Below are 15,962 nucleotides of genomic sequence, written 5' to 3'. Positions count from 1 at the left end.
AACCGTTTAAATAAAATCTTTAATTGCTTATTTACAACAAAGGCAATGAGTTGGCAAATTGAAAATAATGATTTCCACTTTCTCACTAACTTCAGATACAGCAAGTACATACTCAGCTATAAAATATGCAGCCTAGTGAGTAAGGCGCAATATTTACATCACACTAGTACTGCAAAAAAAGCACTTAAGATGAATTTACTGACAGCCAGAAGTTAAACATTTATCCTGGAAATGCTAACAATGCTGAAAAAGAAACTTAAGATCTTGTCATTTAAAAAGTAGTGTTCTACTGATTTGGTTGTTTTTGTCAGATTGCAAACATGCAATAATAGTAAAAATCTGATAATGGGATAAAAACAATACCTCTCCGACATTGTCAGTTTTTGCAAAGTAACATTTTGATACAAGTGTACTGCTTCTTAGGCTGAAATTTAGTCCTAGCAGCTCCAGTATTAGACTAGCTACATAGTTTTACCTCAGCAAAGGTCTTCTCTGGGGAAAAAACCAGCTATTACATGTGAATCCAGGCTATACTAGAAGCATAATACTATCACACACAGACACAAATTTAAGAACACAAATTACTACAGACACAAGATATCCTGCTTTAACAGCTTAAAAAAACCTTAAGTGTTAAAGAATTTACTGCAGCCCAAAATAAAGAAATCAGTTTTGTTTTCTACTTCCTTTTTGATATCCTTCATTCCCCCTCCATGTATTTTAAGGTAAGTAACCGTTATTCTTATTTTAGAAGGCTAGGGAAAAGAATAGTCAAGGTAAAGTATTAATCCAAAACCTACCATCCTGGCTGTCTCTTCCGGATATAAAAGACTTACAAACCGTGAGCCTCAAAGACAACAGATACACCAGTCATATGATCTGGGCATGGACTTTGATAGCAAGAGCTGCAGGGAATGTTTTCTTTGTAGAGATTCTTTACTAATGCTTAGTAGTAACTTACCTTCATGAAAGGACTTTAGCTATGTAGGAATGGGAAGAAGGTGGCATCTCTACAGAAGCCATCATTCACCCACGTTCCATTCAGCATTGGGTATGGACATTAACCGTCATTAAGACAAGCAAAGTTAACACAGTTTTTGCTACTGCTCTCCTTAAAATACATTCTTGAAATTAGGCTTTCCCATTGCTGGTTGTACTTGCACTTCATTTTTATATGAGGAGAGGATTTTTTGAAATGTTTCTTTTGCACTAGTGAAATTTAGTGTAATTTTGATGTGACATGGAAGCGTTAAGCATTTTAAGGAGATGACGCTTAAATTTATGCAGAAACCTTTACAGTGTGCGTGTTTCATATCCATGGGGTACTCACAGATGCTCATGTCCATTACAGATTCTGGTTTCAGATGTCAGTTAGAGTCATACCATATCCTCTTCCTGTCCATGCAGCAGCTTTCCCAAGCTTTTCAACTTTCATCCTTAATAGTACATGTTAACAGGACACATGTGGCAAGTATGTAATGACTCCTTGACACATTCAAAGAAAAGGCAAGTTTAAGTTTTATCCAGAGCTTTCTCTGCTAAGCTGTTCTCTAGTTCAGGTGATTCCTCAGCATCCTCACTGGCAGAAGGGTTAAAAACCCCATCGACTGCAGGGGCTGTCGTCGGTGTTGTGAGAGGGGTCACAGTGTGTCCAAACCCCTGATAGTGACCCATGGGTGAAGATGGTATTGAAGAAGCATCAGAAATTGGGTCTTGAGTAGATGAAGACAGTAAACTTGTATGCTCGTTTTGTTCATGATCCTCAGCAAAAAACATTTTCCTTGGCTGGCCCAAAACTGTTCTCCCTAGAATTATGCAAAATGAAAAGATTTTTTAATCCTTCCAACACTAGTCTTTGAACACATCAACTCTAAAACAGTCATGTTAAATTAGAAGATAAGTCTTTGTTTTGTATTAGTTTACACATGGGCATTGTTAGTTTTAATAAAGAAAAGTACATCTTTCCATTTAAGAGAAAAACAACTTACTTAACCTTTTCTTTTTAAAAGAAAAATTAAAAACTAGACTCTAAATCAGTCAGGAATTCTGGAAAGAAAAAAGTGCCAGATAAACCATGAAATCCTCTAGAGATGCAGCTGCAACTGATTTGGTAATAGAATGTTCTTAGGCTACTATAAAGGTGGGCAATAGTGTGACATGAAGCTGAAAATACAGATGCTGTTGATAGATTGTACAAATCCTGTCACTTACCCACATTTCGAACCTGTTCGGAGATATCTGCCCTTAGATCAGAAATATCCCACATTGCAAGGAAGGAGTCAAAGCATGAGCCTTCTTCAGCTTCTTGAACATAAGGTTTATAGGAAAAACTGTAGTGATGTGCAATAGCAGCCAGGAACATCTCCACACAAATTATAAAATCCTGCAATGACAGAGACACTGAGTTAATCATTCATAACAGGAGAAAAGTAGTCCTGGGTTTCTTCTACAACTGAAAGGCTGGAATTGCCCCAGGATACTGACTTAAGCTACTTTTCCACCAGGATATTCTTGACAGCTTTCAGAGAGCCACACATACAGGACTTCACTTAAACAGATAATTTAACAAGCAGCAGCTCTACAAGGAATACCTGCAAGAAGAAATGCAAGGCATTTCCAGACATATTTCACTGGGGCACATTCCTTCTGCCATGGATACAGAAGTGTTAAGCAAAAAACTCATATGGGCTCATTGGCTGAAACTTAGCCCAGCTTAGAATAAATCATTACTAATCAAGCCTGTGTTATTTCCTTGAGTATTTCCGAGTATTTCCAAGTATTTCCTTGAGATCAGCTATGTCACCTTACATATAACCATTTCTCCCCAAAAAAAACCATCTGCTCCTACCTGTAAGCCTGTAGCCACAGCTTCCACACTTTGCCAATCCCAGGTATGTTTCTCAGAAATAACACCAACTTTCACCAGCAATGCAATGAGCACAGCCTGCCTATAAATAGAATTTATTATAAGAAGTATTTATACTAGAATTGTGACAGTAATGCCAAAAATCTGCAAGCAAATCTGGTCATATGTATATATAGGGAGAATCATAAAAAAAAACCTTTTATGTTTATATACTTAGATTTTAAGAAGATGAAACAAACTTAACAAGAGATCTCATTCATCCCTGACTCTAAAGACCAACAGAACAGAGAACTAAAGGAGAGTTTGTTGCTCCGGTTAGTCATTAGAACAAGTTTTTTCTCCTTTAGGATGTTGCTGTATCTCAGAGAGTAATGCTGTGATAGTCAAATACACTCCCTCATCAGCAGCTAAGTGTGAGCAATGCTCAAACAGCAATTTTTATTTAACTTACAGTAACTTACATTGAAAAAGTAATTTTTTTACTTTTAAAAGGAAAAAAAATAGTTTTGAAATAGCTGCAGGTAGATTCTAAAATAAGTAAGTCAACAAGACTGCTCTCTCCAACACAGTAGTACCCTCTTCCCCTCACTGAGATTATGGGTAGACATTTTAAGCTCTCTAACCTCAGTAACAAATCCAACCTTTTTAGCTCTTTTATAATCTGCCCTGAGGCAAGAAGTAACAAGTAAAAAATCCACTTACCAGAAAGAAACAAAAACTACCATCTTCACACAAAGGAACTTGCCAACAGGCTGGATAGGGTTCAGTTCCTCACGCAGTACTTTATAAAACAGCACCAGACAATACATGGCAAACTGACAAGGAAAAGAAAATCAATGAAAGCTTTCAAATCCATGTTTATTTTGTGAGGGAGTTGTGTTACACCATCTCTACAGTTAAAATATGTATCATAGCATGAGACAACGTTAAAATGCTATCTGTTTTTTTTTTTTTTTTTAAAGGACTTTCTGTTTTAAAGCACTTTCTTTTTTTTATTCCTGAAATTCCAATCATTTCAAACAGGACACAGAAGTTCATGCTGCTGTTGGGACTGCTGTCACAGCAGAAAGCAATTAAAGCTCCTTCTGTGACAGTCACCCATCAAACACAGATGGCAGCAAGAGGACAAAATTTCCAAATGATCCCAGTTGTTATGCTGCTCTGACCTAGAGAAGTAAAAGCAATCCATGGACTCCAAAATAAAACTCTCAATTTTAGGGGCTGACATCTTACTCTGACATTATCTGACAGCTGACCCAATAAAAAAGGGTGTTGAGAGGCCAGACCCTCAGCACTGCACACACCATTTTCATTTTTTCCTGTGAATGTTATCACCATTTTTCACAAAGAATTTTTAACATATTAATTCTTTGTATGAGTGTCAGGAGGAAGCTGTGAGGACAAGTGGAGTCATCTCTTACCAGAGAAGGGCAGGTCTGCAGCTCTAATGCCTGGGCCATACTACCTGACCCATAAAATAATTTGGGATAGAAAGGTGCTCGCTTTATGGAGCATCATAGTAAAAATAATAAAAGTTTTAGATTATATGGTTTTCCAGTGGTTTTCATACATAATATTTAACAGAGAGCAATTTTGACTTAAAATAGAAAATATTCTACCTGTAAGAATTCCCAGACATTAACACAATCACTGCCAACACTTCAGATAGCAGATTCACATAATAATGATGAATTCCAAGAGCAGGAAGATGTACTCCTGATACTTACTAGTTGTGACATGTTGTTAAGTATAACGAGGTAAGTCCATGCATTGTTGAAGCTGAAGTTTCCTTCATCATACACTCCCACTAGTTCACAAATTCTGGAAGAATTTTTAGAATTAATCACTATGGAGAAACAGATCACTTCCCTCAAGTGCTACATCCTCACTGTATCAATCAATCAATCCTTAGAATTAAAAACCTCTTCTGGTACTTACATTAGGGCACTGGGGGCCTGCACAAGAGTAAGTTTCCAACAGCACACATATACACAGATATGAAATAGAAATAGTTATACGGATGTTCATGGTGAGTAGCAACTTCTTCCACAGTCCCACAGAATTAACACTAATGACCATCAATACAAAGCTCAGGAAATTAAGCTTTCAGCATCATCATGCCTGCCTGCCTACTGTTCCTTTACACACCCAAGCTGTATGATATAAAGGCACACAGTCAAGCTCGTCACATGCGAAGTTTAAAAAAATTTTAGAAGTTACACAAAACCTGCCTTCAAAAATTCTCAGCTGTTGAAGTAAATGAAAAAAAGGGAAGAAGAAAAAAGAATCTAAAAATTAAGAGATCATAAAAATGTTTTTCCCACCCCAACAGTACTCCATATTCTATCCCACTGATTACAGAAGCTGGCTTTAAGTATTTATGATTTCAATTCTGCAAATAGTCATTTGCTATAGAGAAGCCATAAAGAAATCATAAGTTGATTCAAATTGTTGGGACCCATTTAGCATGCAACACGAGTCTGCTTTCAAACTGCCTTGATCCAATAAAAAGGGCATGAAAATTCTTTCAAGTCAAAATCATATCCTGAAGATCAGTATTAATTATTTATCAGTGTACTTACAAAGCAATAATGGTAGTAAATGGTCTGACAACAGTGTACTGCAAAACACCCAGTTTGCATCTAAATAACAAAACTCTGAAAGAGAAACACAAAATTCATTGTACAAGGATTTAAATACAATTCTCTTATGGATTATTTCTATTCTCAGTAGATTTACTAAGGTAAATTTTAATTTTATGGTAATTTCAACTTGTACGTCCGGGATTTAAGATGTTGCGTCATACGGTGTATATATACAAAATACACAAAAGAGCTGGATTTTTACAGACATATTACAGGAAATATTCAATGATTCACTTATTTTAGCCATGAAAAGCTTCCGGCTGGGCTAAGCAAAGAGAATGCAAATTTTTCCTGTGTTTGAAGATGTAAGAAAAGCTTTGAGTCTAAATGTAAGAGACTTAAAAATAATAATAATTGCCCTAAACGCTTAAGAGAACCAAAGCTCTTTGCCCAATATGGCAAACTTTGTAAAGAAGCTGTGACCACTGAAGGCCACCTTCCCTTCCCCTCTCCCCAAACAGCTTAATCAAAATCTAAGAGAGAGAGAGAGATTTTATCAGTTTAAGCATTCAGAAATAAACAGTTTAGATGCATAAGGCCTTTCAGCCTTCACCTGAAGTAAAAGCAACAGGCTACACAGTCTATTCCCAATTCCACATGAGGTTTTTGGCAAACAGCAAAATAAGCAGATTCCAGGAGACCTTTTTTTAATATTTTTCAAAAATAAGGAAGTTTCCTTCAGCACTCCCTGAGTCAATCAATGCAGGTTAGTATCTAAGTCAGATTCACAGGATGTTTTATAGCTTGATTGTCACTCATCCACAGCTGCTTTCAACAGAGATTCACAGCTGATCAAACACATACAAACCATAAACTCACTCCATCAAGCAGCAAATGTTATGCTGCTAAATATGAAAACAAAATGTTTGGAGCTGCCTACACAGCCTAAATCTTGAAGATGTCATGATATACTCACTCTCCCATAGCCCACGACGGACAGCAACAGAGAGGGGGCAGATGTCTCTGCTGATCTTTCGCTTCTATTATTAACACAAGGTTTGGGTACCGGTTGGTTAAGTAATTTGAAAGAAAAACCATAAAGTTATAGATGACATAAGCTTCATAGCATTCTCGACATGTATCCACATATATTGCAATCTTGGGGTATTTCAAAGCTATCCACTGCAAGAAGAGAGGTACACAAAAGGTTATGTGCGAGAAAAACAAAAGGGATTCCAACGACAACCCTGGTTCAGCAAACTCTTGAGCCAGCAGGCACTAATCAAACAGGGCCGAAAGCACTGGGCTAAGGGGAGAGCAATGCTACAGCTACAAAATAACACATACAGGACTTCAGATTCCACCTGTACTAGCCAGCTCTCTGAGTTTCAAACCAAAACTGCATTTTTTATTTTTAGTGAAACTGTGGTTATGAGAGCTCTCAGTTTCTATCACAATGCTGTTGTACTCCACAAAGGATATTATCCCTTGTCCCCTGAACCAAAAAGGAATCATTTCAGCACTAAGCATAACTCAGGAAAGAATTCTACTAGTAAGCCTCACTTGGGTAAGGAAGGTACAGCACTGAATTTTGAGGCAATTCCTGAATCAGTCCTGTTTCCACTTCTGCTACTAAGATGGATGGGCCAAAAGCAGTACCCCATTCCACATCCATCATAAAGGATGCTCAAGGACAGGGTTAAGAAAGGTTATCAAAAGCAACCCCAAATCTCCAGAAGAAGAATGTGGTATGACTAGAACTATGGTTCTGACATACTCCATAAACAGGAATGCCCAGAAGTTTCTAGGACTGCCCCCTCCATGCAGCACAGTTTGTTTTCCCTCACTCCCACAACAATCAGAATTTGATTAAGCTGGTAACAGTAAGCAAACACTTACGCTGTCTAAACTGTAAATCGGCACCATCCACAGAATCCTGTTACAACAACAAGAGAACATTTTATATTACTAAAAGAATTTTTAGTCTGAATTAAATCAAATATTTGTAGCATAGGTAAAACGTGAAATATTACCTTATTATTGGTTTCTGTAATTCAGGTTGAGTATAATGGACTAAGTGTTGTAGTATCCCCCAGAGAGATATTGGTATAGTCATTAGCAGAAATATCCCAGCGATAAACCATGCCTTGGTATGAATTCCAACCTTGCAAGATTAAAGATCTAGTCTTAATACTGTCAAGTTAGTACAAGTACACAAAACATTCCACAAAAACAGAGTAATGCCCAGTACTTAATTCACTGAAACCCACAACAGATTCCTTGCTTTATGTATGGAACTTGTCTTGATTCAGTGCTGCATTATAAAGTTTCTGAAAACCTGTTGATTTAAAGTATTTTTTAACTTTAAAATCAAGTTCCAAATAGTAATCAATTCGTTTTCATTTAACAAACAGAAATAGATATGGATGCAGATACATAAAACTACAGTGTCTGCTAAGACACAGGGCTGAAATTTTAAATCAAAGTTCTCTGAAAAACAACTAATAATCCTAAGTACCAAAACCTGAGAAACACTGGAGACTCTTCTCAGTTTCCTTTGATGAGAACCTTTTCTGTGATCCCCTACTTGACATCAACATCCCATGTCTCATGTTGTTTTCTAGTTTTACTTTTGATCAGTTTCTCTAAAAGTAAGACTTAATGGTATAAAATTGGATATAAAAATCAATTATGCTAAACATGCATTACATCAGAACAGGAATTCAAACCTGAAAATTTTTAAACATATTCAAGACAGATCTTACTGTCATTAAGTCCTGAACATTATATCCTGAAAAAGCCTACATCTGGGGGCACAGACCTATATCACATTGAAAAATACATATATTTTAAGGTTAAAGTTTTACTTCTTGTTAGAGAAGCTATGTAATAATCCTTGTGTGTAATTCACACACTACAGTTATGGTGCCACCAGCATGAAAGAGCAGCTTCTCTATCCATAGAGATGCTCTACTAAATTCTCCCAAAACAGACAGAAATATCTTTATGAATGCCAGCATTAGTACTAAGTTTCAAAATCTAAGCTCTGGGATGAATTTATGGAGCAAGACAGACTCTCCTTGGTGGTGCCCAGCAATAGGATAAGAGGCAATGTGCAGAAACTGATGCACAGGAAGATTCACCTGACCAGTACTGTGCAGTGAGCACATATTGGAACAGATTGTCTAGTGAGGTTGTGGAGTCTCCCCTGCCGGAAATATTCAAGAACAATCTGAACACAATCCCGTGCCATGTGCTCTGGGACAACCCTGCTTGAGCAGGGAAGTTGGACCAGGTGATCCACTGTGGTCCCTTCCAACTTGACCTATTCTTGTTACTCTTGGTTGACCTGAATTTCTTCAGAATTGTAACAACTGTTCAAACAGCAACTATTTACGGAAACAGAAGGGTAAAGAAACACTGCCCTGTTCCTTTGAGGTTCACTAGGGCTTTAGCAGCAGGACAAATGAGTCCAGCAGCACAATGGCACTTCTCCAGCCTGTCCTTTCACGGAATGGGTCAGGTTGGAAGAGAGCACAGTGAATCATCTTGTCCAACCTCCCTGCTCAAGCAGAGTCATCCCAGAGCACACGGCACTGGATTGTGTCCAGATGGTTCTTGACTATCTCCAGGAGGGGAGACTCCACGGCCTCTCTGGACAATCTGTTCCAGTGTGTGGTCACTGCACAGTAAAGAAGTTCTTCCTCATGTTCAGGTGGAACTTCCTGTGCATCAGTTTCTGCCCGTTGCCTCTTGTCCTGTTGCTGGGCACCACCGAGCAGAGTCTGGCTCCATCCTCCCGGCACCCGTGACTTCGATACTTTTATACTTTCCCGATGAGGTAACACATTTCCCCGCCGCCCCCCTGCCGGGGGCCGAGCCCGCTGCCAGCGGTCCCGGCCGCGTCCCTCACCTCCAGCTTCTGCAGCTCCCACACGCAGAGCGGCACCACCACCAGCAGCCCCACGACGTAGAGCAGCACCACGAGCGGCCGGATCCATCGCCGCCAGTTCCCGCAGGTGCACGGCATGGCCGCCGGCGCCCCTCGCACCGACCTCAGCGGGCCGGCAGCCCCTGCGGAGCGCACATCACCGGCGGGGCCGCCGCCTCAGTTCCGCGCCTGGGCTCCGTATCCCGGCCGCGCTCCGTATCCCGGCTCGGCCCCGGCTCGTCCTCGTCCCGCCCCGGCGCTCCCAGCCCAGCCCAGCCCTGCCCCGCCCCGCTCACGCCCCTGCGGCGCTTCCGCCCGGCACCGCTTCCGGCTGCCCCGCCCCGCCGCGGCGGCCTCTCTGATTGGCTGCGGGCCCTGCCCATCACCCCGGCCCCGCCCACCGGGAACAGCCGGGGGTTGGCGTGTTCCCCCACACACACACACCTCCGCCGCTGGCAGTGCGCTGTGCCGCGTTCCCGAGCGGCTGGAGCCAGGGAATGGCAGCGGGAATGGCAGCGGTGCCGGCAGCGGGAATGGCAGCGGGAATGGCAGCGGGAATGGCAGCGGTGCCGGCAGCGGTGCGGCTGGCCCGGAGCCGCTGCTCAGCTGCCTCGCTCAGCGCGGGCCCTGCCCTCGCACGCCTCCCCTGGGAGCCGCCCGGGGCGCGCAGTGCCCTGGAGGCGCCGGCAGGGATTGCGACATAGCCGAGACGTGGAAACTCCAGTGGGCGCGCCAGTAGTGCAAAATAATGCAAAATGGGTGTTAGCTCAGCTGTTTGTTGAACGTTTGGTTCCGTGTTTTGAAAGTGCCGTGCTAAAGCTGCCAACTTGCCAGCTAAGCCCGCAGTAGTCAGTGGCAAAAACAGGCCCTGAGGTGGTAACACTGCCAAATGCCCAAGGAACTGCAGTTCCCAATTCTTGCAAGGAGGCAAATGCCGATTTTACTTTGAGGCGTCACTAAAACGCCCCATGAATGAAGAAGTACTGAGGAACAGGATCTGTTATTTCTGTGCAGAAGTTGTAGTTGACATCTCAGAGAAGGGGGCAGTTCCCTAAGCATTGGATGGGCTGTCAGTGAGCAGCACTGTGCGGCACTAACCCCAACTCCAGAGCACACGTATTCCTTCTGGCTTTCCTTACTGGTGAAATATTGGTAAAAACCAAATGGACCTTCACTATTAGGGCTTCTAATATAAGAGAAAGAGTAACAAAGCTACTCCCCAGAACTTGCCCATAACAGCTGTACTAACAGCATTCCCTGCTACTGGAAAGGCTGATGTGAATTGTTGTTGATGCCAATCTTTATATACATTCCGCTCTCATGAATTTCAAATTTATTTAAAGGAGAGTTCATGTTGAAATATAATAAACTGGAATTATGGAACCCTATAAAATTTTGCTAAATTAAAATGATAAAGAGACTATTTTATAATTGTGGTTGGAAAACTATGTGGTATTTATTATTCATTAATTCTATTTTATTTGTATGCCATTTGTTTCATGGGTTTCATCATTTTTTGTTCTTGCTTTATTTTATGCAGGTGCAGATGCATGGTTATAACTGAGCTGTCCCTCTTGCCCGATCATAATTTCCCTGTGAGGTGGACAGTACGGATTAAATTCAAATTCTCATACAGTGAATAATCACAGATTTCACCTCAGTTATAGTGGTCTTACTGTCAGCTCTTTCACATCACATCCAATGGCAAACACCTGATCAGTCTACTCTACTCTCTACTGCTTACTCACATCACTATACTTTCCAGGGTGTTTTTATTTCATTTTATTAAATCTTAATGAGATTTAAATACTCAATTTAATTTCTTTTTTCCTTTCCATCATTTCTCCATCAGAGGGCTGTCACCAGTTAAAAGAAGTTGATCTTTGTTAGGGAAATGTTGCCACAACATTCTGATTACTTCCTTGTTTCTCATGGCAGAGAGTGACTGGGTTTTGGAAGCATCTGTAAGCAGTAGTTTGGGTGGTAACTTGAGATGCAGCTTCTTTCTTTTCTTGGTCACTCAGATTTGTGCATGTTAATTAGCCGTAGACTTTTTAGCTACCACCATAAGTCCCTTCAAACCTCAACCATTTGGATTATGGCATTTATGGGAATAAGACTGCTACCATATAATATGGTGACAAAAAATGGTGGAAAAATTTGCTGCTCAACACCTCTACAATAAAATTTTTCAGCTCTGACAAAGATTATAGAAACAAATCCCTCCCATACCCCACCCTCTGTGAAGAAAGAAAACTGTCATGTGGACCATGACTAGAGGTCCCTTCCAACTAAAAAATTCTTTCATTAAGCATAAAAATATATTTATTTATAGCAAAAAGTATTACCTGAAGAGCACCTTTTCTTCACTACCTAATATGTGTCCTTCTGTCGAGAAGTTAATAGTTTTTTACTAAGAATTCCTTATGTTAACTGTTTTATTTACAGCAAGGATTCCTGAACTCTGATATGGAAAATGTTCCAGAAAATTATCTCTATTTCTGGTAGATAAGTGGGCAGCATCATTGCTTGTAACAAGCTTACTTGCTGTAGCAGCCACTGTCAATGCTCATTTAGGAAATGTTTGGGGACTGACAAAAAACCCTCTGTTATCTCTCACCTTGCAGCTACAGCTTTAAAACACAGTGTATGTACCCAGCTGGGGCTGCTATCAAAGCTGAGAGTGCTGGAGCCTTTCCCTTCTTTCACTCCCCTTCTCAGGAGAGAATTTTTGAGACCTGCACGGCGTTAGAGGGAATGATGGATTCGCCTGTAGGTGGGGCACAGGGACTATTTCTGTGCAGTTTTCCTCTCAGCCAAATTAAGACGTTAGCACTGGCAGTAACACATCGAACGTGAGTCGGGTAGCAGAAGACCATGAACTAAAAATGGGGATCCTTTTAACTGACTTCTGATTTTTGAGCCTTTGGAAAAGCCACACATTAGCAGCACAAAATCTGTTTCTCTCATATAATGATTTTAAACACTTTAACATAAATAATAAAAAAAAAAAACAAACCACCAATTTATCAGGGAATAAAATTGCCCTGGAACAACTGAAACTGATTCAACAAGGAGAAAGAAATATGTGAATCCAAGTACAGAAGGGTCACTGCCTTTCTTCCTTCATGGTATCAGGTTCTGTTGCCGAAGTGTGCTGCCTGCTGATTATTGCAGATGTTCAGCTGGCAAATATAGAATGGAACAGAATAGAACAGAACACAGAATACAATAGAATAGTAATATTTCAGGTTGAAGGGGCCTACAACAATCATCTCTTTGACAGCTTTAGTGCTTTAGTGCTGACCAAAAGTTAAAGTATGTTATTAAAGGCCTTGTCCAGGCACCTCTGAAACTGAGGCCTGGGGCATCAACCAACTGACCAGGAATCCTGCTTCAGTGTTTCACTCCTCTCTTGGTAAAGAAATGCTTCCTGATGTCCAGTCTAAACCTGCCTTGATGCAGCTTTGAACCATTCCCAGCTGTCCTACCACTGGATGCCTGGGAGAATAAATCAGCACCTCCCTTTCTACTTCCCCTCTTCAGGAAGCTTTAGAGATTAAAAGGGTTGTTGGTTTGATTTGGGGGTCACCCTTCAGCCACTGTTTCTCCAGTTTACACAATCATAAGGTTCTTAAGTGGTCCTCGTAAGATATCTCCCACACCCCCTTTCCCCAAAATTCAGCTTACAGAGCCTGTTAATGATACAGACCTCCATTCACAGGACAGCTTCTTTAAAAGACACACGTCACCTCATCTTTCCTATGAAAAATATATGTTACAAATATGACAATACCAGAAAGTGAGAAATATGCTGAAAGGTTTTGCAGCTATGCAAAATTGTGAACTTACCTGGGAGAAAATATCTTGAAGATTTTCCATGTCCGTATTCCCTACTTCACAACTCTTCCCATGTGAAGTCAGTTAAAAATCTCTAAATTGGACTATTATAAAATGAGAGTTAAATAGCATTTGCTTTCCATTTTTTCTTGATTTTTGTTTGTTTCAACAGACAGTTCTCTGTGCTGCATGCTTGACTGGCAAAGCCCTCAAGCTGTAATAGATGCATTTTTGATGAGTAAATATATCATTTTATTGATTAGCCTAGTACTTAGTAATATGCACATATTAATAAGATCATATTTCCTAGGTAAATCTGCCCCTATTAAACTGGAGTTGTTTTTTCCTATTGACAAATTAAAACAAAAGAACAAACGACACTACTGTTCATGGCCTAAAATTGGATAAAATTAAGCATATTCAGAAGCATGTTTTTGCTTAAAAGATATATGGAACCAATTGTAAAGTCTTCTGTGTTCCTGAATTACCTCAATTTTATTAATTGTCACACTCTTCCAAAATCCTAACTTCATTCTTTGTTATTCCATATAGGGAAGGAAGAAGCATGCATGCACTGAAGGATGCCACAAGAGCTGTGACTGAAGTATAGTTCAAAACCCATGGAATAGTGTGAGTACCCACTAGGATGTGCTGTTGGCCTAAAATTGAAGCCCTGATATTTAAGAACCTGAAATTTCAAAATTCTTAAGTGTGATGGATACATAATCCCCATAGTATTCTCATTTGGAGATTTCAGAGAAATACCAAATGCAGGGTGTTGTAAGAAAAGGCATGGGGCGGTTGAATGATAGGCAGGCAAGTTTTCCTGTCATGGAACTATCCTTAGCTGGCATACTTGAAGTGAGTTTCCCAAAGGAGTGTCACAGCCATGACCTTATTATATTTATTCAATATCTAACATTAGAACTTCTTCAGCTAGAAATTTTTGTGTGAAGGTGTGGTCCCTTTGCTAAGACCTCCTGTATATATCACATGGTCAATAAATGTGATTTACACACAGAAAAATAAAATGTGTTCTATAGTGAATTACTTGTAGTTTTGGTCTTTTTGCCTTTTGTGAGTGTAAACATGTATCAAAGAGTGTACAGCTTATATTTGTGGAATTAAACTGCTATGTTGTGTTACCGGGTGTAAAACAATGTACATTTATCAAGATGTAGAGTTCTGAAAACTGATATGATGGAAATATTTGATGCAGCATTGCTAAGGCTTGTGGTTTGTCATTTCAGTAGCACTGACATTTATCGGTTTTGATACTTTAGCCTAGAAATTGTTTCCTCTGTAAGAATTTTCCAGTACTTGCAACTTTACAGTGGCCAAAATACTCTTAAATTGTGTATGTAGAAAATAGATTGATAAGATGTGCAAGAGAACTTAGGGAAGGGTCTTTTTGAACTGTTCAAACCTAGAATGTGATATGAAGGCCTTGGTAGCTGACAGTATTTCCATGCCAGCAACAGTTTTTGCAGGCATCCAGAATTTTGGAATTCCTTCAGCAACAAAAGGGGAAAGAATCCTCCTATTATTTTCTTCTGGATTTTCCATCTGAAAAAACAAAGGAGGCATGGAAAATGTTAAAGATTCCTAAAATACTTCAATGTCAGTGTAGTACAGACAGTGCTTCCAGTGATAGTGATTAAGTGATCTAATGAACCTTTTCTTTATTTTGAGTGATTGTCTAACAGATGCATCAAGCTGGCATAATATTAAATATAGTCTTTCCAGTGATTCCTTTCTAACTCCAGACATAAACTGAGTTTTACTGAAAGTAAGGTTTGGTCATATTTTCTCGATTCTTACCCATCAGTGTTGCTAATAGTCTACTAGAACTGAAAAGTAGTGCTGCAAAGTTTTGTGTATAGTCTGAAAGATACAAAATCCACAAAATAAACCACTTTAAAAGAAAAAGGTCTCAGTCAATTAAAACCTGTCAACAGCACAACTCTTCTTTCTGAAGAGCAAGATTTTTTCTCCTTCTGAGAGCAATGAACTAAATTCTAGTCTGAGAGACAGGAATATCTCCATTCTCATTCTGATACTGACTCTGTTGTAGCCTATGGCAATTTATCACAATTTTTTGTGTATGTAAAATGGAAATATTTGCCCAAGAGCAATATGAAGATTAATTACTTAATATTTATAAATCATTCTGAAAATCAGCATTATGCAGATATTATGATTATTTCTGAGCTTTGGATTCTAATCTGGGATGAGGCCCAGAAAAGCACATAAACAACTGATGCTCAAATCAGGTGAAATTTAGATGCCCTGGGTCAAAATTGCAGTCCTAAAAATGTTTACGCATCTGCCATAAAACCCTAGAAGTTCATAAAGTTGAGTGGAAGCACTGGCATTTTTTATTATCAGGTGCACCAGCATTGCTTATTCGTTCTCTCAAAGGTACTTAAGGCCTAATAGGACTGAGCAGCTTTGTAATTAACTCAGGCTAATGCCCAGTAGGTTTCCAGAAATGAGGTATTCCTCTGCATGTCTCTCTGGAGAGTTCAATCCAGTAGGTGACCTCTGAAAATGCTGGCCCCACAGTGGAAAAATATTTCCCTTCAGACTGTAGCTCCATGCTTAGTACAGACAGAAATGTGGATGAGGTCCAGGTTCAATTCCCTTTTCTGTCTCAAAGGATCCAACTCCTCTTTGGACCACAATTTAGTCAGGAGGCAGAAGATGTTTTGGAACACAGGAAGGATTCTTTCCTCTTCAA

At 39.9% G+C, this 15,962-nt stretch overlaps 1 protein-coding gene across 1 annotated transcript; it reads right to left on the bottom strand.

The window, feature by feature from the left end:
- On the bottom strand, positions 1–9,689 carry TMEM184C (transmembrane protein 184C). The gene is made up of 10 exons (XM_002187507.7): positions 9,365–9,689; positions 7,485–7,615; positions 7,351–7,387; positions 6,428–6,633; positions 5,449–5,523; positions 4,594–4,687; positions 3,569–3,681; positions 2,849–2,948; positions 2,212–2,383; positions 1–1,805 (listed from the first exon to the last, which is right to left on the bottom strand). The coding sequence occupies exons 1-10, from the start codon at positions 9,479–9,481 to the stop codon at positions 1,513–1,515; spliced, it is 1,338 nt and encodes a 445-aa protein (XP_002187543.1). The 5' UTR covers positions 9,482–9,689; the 3' UTR covers positions 1–1,512.
- Between the last annotated feature and the right edge of the window lie 6,273 nt (positions 9,690–15,962).

The sequence above is a fragment of the Taeniopygia guttata genome, chromosome 4 (assembly GCF_048771995.1).
Source record: "Taeniopygia guttata chromosome 4, bTaeGut7.mat, whole genome shotgun sequence".
Lineage (NCBI taxonomy): Eukaryota > Metazoa > Chordata > Aves > Passeriformes > Estrildidae > Taeniopygia > Taeniopygia guttata.
This window is presented reverse-complemented; position numbering and strand designations above follow the sequence as displayed.

What these genes read in the sequence shown, in the direction of transcription:
- TMEM184C (XM_002187507.7), bottom strand. Translation starts at nt 9,481, where the DNA reads ATGCCGTGCACCTGCGGGAACTGGCGGCGATGGATCCGGCCGCTCGTG. An exon ending in CTGTGGCTACAGGCTTACAG is followed by an intron (nt 2,384 to 2,848) that starts GTAGGAGCAGAT and finishes CTGTCATTGCAG; the next exon opens with GATTTTATAATTTGTGTGGA. An exon ending in CGAACAGGTTCGAAATGTGG is followed by an intron (nt 1,806 to 2,211) that starts GTAAGTGACAGG and finishes GCATAATTCTAG; the next exon opens with GGAGAACAGTTTTGGGCCAG.